Source organism: Mustela nigripes, chromosome 1 (assembly GCF_022355385.1).
Source record: "Mustela nigripes isolate SB6536 chromosome 1, MUSNIG.SB6536, whole genome shotgun sequence".
Classification (NCBI taxonomy): domain Eukaryota; kingdom Metazoa; phylum Chordata; class Mammalia; order Carnivora; family Mustelidae; genus Mustela; species Mustela nigripes.
This window is the reverse complement of record NC_081557.1, coordinates 91954860-91961904: the sequence shown is the minus strand read 5'-3', so window position 1 is coordinate 91961904 and position 7045 is coordinate 91954860. Positions and strand designations below refer to the sequence as shown.

Sequence of the window (7045 nt, the reverse complement as noted above, 5' to 3'; positions counted from 1 at the left end):
TTGAGATCACAAGTAGGCAGAGAGGCAGGCAGAGAGAGAGGAGGAAGCAGGCTCCCTGCCGAGCAGAGAGCCCGATGTGGGACTCGATCCCAGGACCTGAGATCATGACCTGAGCCGAAGGCAGCGGCTCAACCCACTGAGCCACCCAGGCGCCCCTGAAAAATACTTTTAAAAAGTCATTTGTTCAGGGTCGCCTGGGTGGCTTAGTCTTTGGCTTTGGCTCAGGTCACGATCCCAAGTTCCTGGGATACAGCCCCGCATCAGGATCCCCACTCAGTGGGGAGCCTCCTTCTCCCTCTCCCTCTGGTGCTCTGCCTGCTTGTCCTCTCCCACTCTGTCAAATAAATAAATAAATAAATAAAAATCTTTTTAAAAAAAAAAACACAAATTGATGTTTGTTGGATACTTCCCATGTACTAGGTCCCATATTAAATTCTTCATGGGTGTTTTCTCAGTAAATTTTCCCATCAGTCCCATGATCTAGGTATTACTCATTTTTCAGATAAAGAATCCTAGAACGATTATATAATTTGTCTAGGGTCATATAGCCAGTAAGTGAGAATTGGAACCTCTATACAAGACTCTTTCTGTTCTGTATTTTATAAAATTTTCATAAGTTACGTTATTTACATGATCAAAAAATTAATTTTATAAATCATGCAAAAATTGGGAGCTACAAGTCAGACTTATACGACCTGCTAGAATTTACTTATTTGAGCCATCAGTTCCCTAAACTAGCTATGCAAAATAACAGAAGTCTGGGACTCGGAAGAAATGAGATGAGGCATTTAAAAAGTTTAAATAGACTCACTGGTTTCTCTTCTACCAAGAATTTTTTTTGACCATTTACCATGGGGAACTGATTATTTTTCCAGTGTGAGTTGCAGGCCTGATGCATATGTTATAGGCTAGTTAACATATGATAAAGCTGAGCATTTTTGACTGTTTAAGAATTCCTTAACTATTTTTGTTGTGGTTTCTACTGGTTCCTTTTGTATCGTTGGATCCCAAAGTAGATGTAGCCAGTGCCCAAAGAGAAGATTACTGTATGTGAATATGTGGACTGACCCCCTCCCCATGGACATGGTAGAAGGATTTTTCTTATAGAAATATGTATCTATAGTTGACAAATGTATTTAATGAAAGAGATACTCAGTGACATCTATAATCTTCAAGAATAACATCAAACACAGAAGGCAGCTGTCCCATTTTTCTGTAGTTATCCCACTGTAAGCAAAATGGGTCACTGAATGACTCCATAGCGTATTTCACATGTCCTTATGGTAAGAGAAATTCTGACTCCTCGTGTGATTTTTAATTTGAGGAATATGTGTCATAGCAGGAAAACACAGTTACCTATAAACCTTTGTCTGACGAATCATTAGAGAATTCTTATTTTGGCAGGAGGTTGGTTTGGAAATGACAAGACATAGAGATCAAGGAAGAAAATGCCCACCTGGTCATTTCTGTTACGTGAATAGACCTTGTCAGTAGAAGGGCAGACTTGTGGTGAATCTGTGAATGAATGTGTGTGTGTCATCTTATCTGTGAAAGAGGGAGCAGGGAGCATGAAGGACAGGGTCACATGTAAGGCGTGTAAGGCTACTGCTGAAATAAAAGGGGACTGAACCTATTTCTTTTACCACAGAAAAGTGGGAACATTTTTCTCAAGATACAGCTCTTCCCAACCTTTTCCTTTTCTTTTCGACTTTTTAAAATACAGAGAAAACATTTCAGCATCTCCATATTCTTTCCACTGATCTGGGTAATCCTTTGCTTTCCAGCCATAAAACTTGATACAGTCCAGTGCCATGTAGTGAGCTCCTTCTGTGGGCTCTGTTCCGTTAGTCCTGAGTACGGTGCTTGACTCTGCCACCCACGGCAAGAGCTCTGGGAACAGGTGCACCGGGTGGTTGGTCACCCTGACCCTGTGCGTGTATGTTACGTTGCAGGGATGGGGCTGGGAGGGTGGCGTGAGAAGAGAGGACGCTGATGGAAAGGGGAAGTTCTGAGGTGTGAAGAGAACAGTTTTTTCTTCTGAAGAATGTTTCCTATGGCTAAGCAAATATGAAAGTCAGTGAGCCAGAGTCTGTGTGCTGAGTAGTGAGTCAGAACTTGCTGCATTAGACCTGAGTATTAAATGGGTCTCTGTGTTTGGTCCTGCACTCTTCATTCCTGTACTAAAGGACAAATGGGGAAGTAAGAGGTATAGCGTAATGATTCTCATAGAACTTTCTGCCTGCAGTGGGCTTTGGTTCTAAGTACACTCTTTCCTGCTCTGGGCAACCTTACTTTAGCAAGTGGAGATGTGAACATGTTTACCTTTTTTGTTAAAGATTTTGTTTATGTGAGAGAGTGAGCAAGCACAAGCAGGGGGAGCTGCAGCGGGAGAGGGAGAAGCAGATTCCCCACTGAGCAGGGAGCCCGACACAGGGCTCAATCCTGGGACTCCAGGACCACAGCCTGAGGTAAAGGCAGACCCTTTACCATCCAGGCGCCCCATATTTTTACTTTCAAATATAGGGCCTTTATGCAATTATGGACCACTTTTAAACATTCTTTGTCTAGATCTGTATGAATACTTAGAGTAAGACTTCCTATAATATACCTGCTAGATCAGTTTCAGGTTTTACTTCTGCCTTGATGTCCCTGAGCAATCTTGTCTTTCTCCCCTCTCTTGTTCTTGGTTTTTGACCTTACAGAGAAGTGTGGGAAATGGAACTGGATAGACTCAAGAATCAGGATGGCGAAATAAATCGGAACATTATGGAAGAGACAGAGCGGGCCTGGAAGGCAGAGGTGAGAAGAGCTCTTTGGGAAAGCCTTGATTTGGGGCTTCCAGATAGTATAATCTTTGGGTGTGGTGTTACACTGCTAAGCTGTACAAGTATTATACCATACAGCCACTAAGCACTTGTTTTAACTAGCTGGGGGTAGCTTCGTATATGTAAAATTAATAATGTGTATGTGTGTGTGTTTGTGTGGTTTCCTTAGATCTTATCACTAGAGAGTCGGAAGGAGTTGCTGGTATTGAAACTAGAAGAAGCAGAAAAAGAGGCAGAATTGCACCTTACTTACCTTAAGTAAGTACCCTCCCATTAGAGAGTTTTAATGGTCCTGCAGTTTTGCATTTTATCGGTGGTTTGGTTTGGTTAGTTTTCTGAAACCCGAGGCTTGCTAGTCTGGCACTTACTCTGTCTTCACAGGAACCCCAGGGCCACCTCTGTCTGCACAACAGCCATGGTTTAGTGATTTCTCTTCCCGTATCTTACAGTTTTGTATTTTTGATTGTGTTGGTTCCAACTGCATAAACAGTATCTCTTCACGGTGTCAGAGCGTAACAAGTATCTTTGGAGATTTGTTTCTCACTCTTTCTGCCATGGAATCTGGAGGACCCCTGTGGCATTTCCAGGCAGACCAAAGCCCTCTCTCTGTGGTTGGTCCTCTTTCTCTAAGAATTGGCTTTAAAGATGCCTGACTTAGAGTGAAGCGCACGAACCCCGGCCTCTTCCTGCCCCTGGTTGACCAGCCACTGTCCTGCTAGCTCCGAGAGCCAGGAGCTGGCCTTGCTCTAATTCTCTGAATTCCTGTTGGTTTCTTGAAAGGTCAACCCCCCTAACACTGGAGACAGTTCGTTCCAAACAGGAGTGGGAGACAAGGCTGAACGGAGTTCGGATGATGAAAAAGAATGTTCGGGTAAGTGTTGTACTGTGTGACCTTTGTGTCACGGTTCAGTCAGTGCTTACACCTCTGGTGACTGGGAGGGACCTTGTACATTGTCACTGAGGGCCTGCCCCACCCCTGCCTTTGCTCTCCCGACACTGGACGATGCCCTCTTTCTCGGGCAGCTTACTCAGCTCAGCAGAAAGGGTAATCTGCTCCTGGCTCTCTTTCTAGGACCAGTTTAACAGTCATATCCAGTTGGTGAGGAACGGAGCCAAGCTGAGCAGCCTTCCTCAAATCCCTACGCCCACTTTGCCTCCACCCCCATCAGAGGTGAGAGGGCTGGCGTGGGGGCAGTCTGCCTTTCTGTGCTGGTGGCACAGCCAGAGTCTTCTACTTGCTCCTTTTGTGAAGAGATTGGTTTTACTACTGGTATTATTTATTATAACATTATTATTGGTATTATCTGGCCTAAGAATTACTCACTGATTTCTGCTCCAGATTCCTAAACTTTCATTTTTGTCCTTTCTCTCTTGTCCTTCACCTCTCCCGCTCTATAGACAGACTTCATGCTTCAGGTGTTTCAGCCGAATCCCTCTCTGCCTCCTCGGATGCCCTTCTCCATTGGGCAGGTCACAGTGCCCATGGTGATGCCCAGCGCAGATCCCCGCTCCTTGTCTTTCCCAATCCTAAACCCTGCCCTTTCCCAGCCCAGCCAGCCTTCCCCGCCCCTTCCTGGCTCCCATGGGAGAAGTAGCCCTGGCTTGGGTTCCCTCGTTGGCCCCCACGGTCCACACATGCCCCCTGCTGCCTCCATCCCGCCTCCCCCAGGCTTGGGTGGTGTTAAGGCTTCTACTGAAACTCCCCGGCCCCAACCAGTAGACAAACTGGAGAAGATCCTGGAGAAGCTACTGACTCGCTTCCCCCAATGCAATAAGTAAGTATCTTTCAGGACTAATTTTAAAAAAATGTGTCAGAGAAATGTGTGTGGTTGAAAATAGGGGAGGTTTCCTGGGTATTTCCCACAAGGACAGCGTAGAATCTGTCTCCTTCAACATACGGCTTCTTAGGGCCCAGATGACCAACATTCTTCAGCAAATCAAGACCGCACGGACCACCATGGCAGGCCTGACCATGGAGGAGCTGATCCAGTTGGTAGCAGCCCGCCTGGCTGAACACGAGCGGGTGGCGGCCAGTACTCAGGTGGGAACTCAGACCTGCTCAGGTGGGGGAGAGGCAGGTTTCGGAAGAACTGGGGGTGACACACAGCACTGCAGCCAGGGGTCTGTAGCCTGCTGTCTTCCTTTGTTGGAGTGGGAAAGAAATGATTTCTTTTTGTTACCTGCTCTGTTGCTCAGACTCTCTCTCCTAACTCTGACAATATTTCTGCCCACAGCCCCTCGGTCGCATCCGGGCCTTGTTCCCTGCTCCGCTGACCCAAATCAGTACCCCAATGTTCTTGCCTTCTGCCCAAGTTTCGTATCCTGGAAGGTCTTCACATGTAAGGCTCTTTTTCTTTGAAAACTGGGATGTGGAGAAGCTAGGGGGTGAGGAGGGACCAGGTTTACAGGTGGAGTGCAGGGAAAAACTGCCCTCTCATCAGCTGGGCTGTTGGCCGCCCCAGCTGAGAAAACGGAGGTGCTTCCAGCAATAATCTGTATTTGAACTTCTCTTTCTTTTGGTATAAACTCTTTTAGCATCATGGACAGAAGAGGCAAGGAGACCCAGAGGCTCCTTACTCTATGGCTGTCCCTCCTCTGTCCTGCAGGCTCCAGCCACCTGTAAGCTGTGTCTAATGTGCCAGAAGCTTGTCCAGCCCAGCGAGCTGCACCCAATGGCTTGTACCCACGTGCTACACAAGGAGGTGGGTGCTGCTGACCTTCTTCCTTGCCACTCCTTTGCTGAGTTTTTCCTCAAACATGTTGCTGTGTTGATACTCATCATTAATATCTCAGCATGAGGTTTTCAGTAGGTTGTGGCTTTAATAGTCAACAGAATTCAGAATGCTGGCAGCTAGGATCTCCCAGCTTCCTCTCCCCCCATTCTCTTTAGGGGACTGGGTGAGCAGCACGTCCTAGAGCACTGATAGGTTACTTTCTTGGAACACTGACAATAAGACCTAAGTATCTAACCATTGTTTCAAATATAGCATTTTCAGGAGGCTGCTTAGACAAGGATGGAATAGGGAACCTGAATGTGAGATTAGTAAATCCATTAACAGAACAGCTTGGAGGTCTGCCTGTTGGGGATGATCTTCACAGACTGACAGGTTATTCCTATGGTGGATTATGTTACCAGACAGAGTTAAGTCTCCCAGCAGCAGGGATGATTCCTTCTTTACTGTTTTCTTTTGTTCGTTTTTATTTTCCGAGAGCCAGCAACTGAATTTACATCTAAATTCTTAGGGGAGAATCCTGAATAAGATTTGAGGGTGGTGGTATCTGGAGATGGGAGCATTTCTCAGCCTAAATGGATCACGAGAAGGGGATGTCCACTGCAGGTCTCCGACACAAAGCAGCGCCATACCATTCTTAGCTAATTGTTAATGGTCCCTGTAAAAAGAATAGATTCCCATGCTTTGAAGAGTCTTTTGGGGGTAAGAGCCAATGAAATAGCCCATCTGGTCCCCATGGAAAGAGGCTGTCTGACATAGTCATGCCTTCCTCAGCCCTAGTGAACCTCGGTGGCACGCTCTCCCCTCCTTCCCTCATCTTTCCAGATAAACCTGAGATATGTCTTTCTTCCTTTCCAGTGTATCAAATTCTGGGCCCAGACCAACACAAATGACACTTGTCCCTTTTGTCCAACTCTTAAATGACGGACCTGACTGGGGAGGAAGAAGAGGAGAAACTGATGTGAACAGGAAGCGCGGGTTCAAGATTTCTAAAACTCTATATTTATACAGTGACCTATACTCATGCCATGTACATTTTTATTATATAGGTAATGTGTGTATAGAAAGTCTGTATTCAAATGTTCGTAAATGAAAGTATGTATATTATGCAGAAATGGTCTCCCCCCCCTCCCCTTGCAGTTCCTTCGAGGGATGCAGATCGTAGCCTGATGTTTAGTTTGCCCTTGAAATTACAATATTCTTGCCTAGGGCTGTTCTCAAGTACAATATAAAAACCATCTAGGAAGCTGCTGTTGCTCTAAGGCCATCCTGCTTTGATTTGGCTCAGCCTCTAGTTCATTTTCTTAAGGCTCATGTATGCAGATTTGAACCCTGGTGCTCACTCGCTGTCCAACCAGATGCCTTGCTTACCGAAAGCCCACGGAAGCCCCAGTGTTGTTCTAGCCACTCGACGCCAAATGGATAAAATGAGACCGATGGAGAAAAAAAAAATGTAACCCTAATAGTTTGAATTTCCATTGAATATTT

General features: G+C 45.8%; 1 protein-coding gene across 3 annotated transcripts in view; it reads left to right on the top strand.

Moving 5' to 3' along the window:
- Positions 1–7045, top strand: part of RNF214 (ring finger protein 214) — a 45353-nt gene extending 38308 nt beyond the window's left edge. For all 3 annotated transcript variants that reach the window (XM_059416517.1, XM_059416532.1, XM_059416524.1), the window contains exons 7-15: positions 2703–2799; positions 2995–3083; positions 3606–3696; positions 3898–3996; positions 4224–4600; positions 4734–4866; positions 5060–5164; positions 5432–5527; positions 6416–7045. In XM_059416517.1, the coding sequence (XP_059272500.1) occupies positions 2703–2799; positions 2995–3083; positions 3606–3696; positions 3898–3996; positions 4224–4600; positions 4734–4866; positions 5060–5164; positions 5432–5527; positions 6416–6481 (1153 nt within the window). In that variant the 3' untranslated portion in view covers positions 6482–7045. The remainder of the gene's footprint in view (positions 1–2702; positions 2800–2994; positions 3084–3605; positions 3697–3897; positions 3997–4223; positions 4601–4733; positions 4867–5059; positions 5165–5431; positions 5528–6415) is intronic.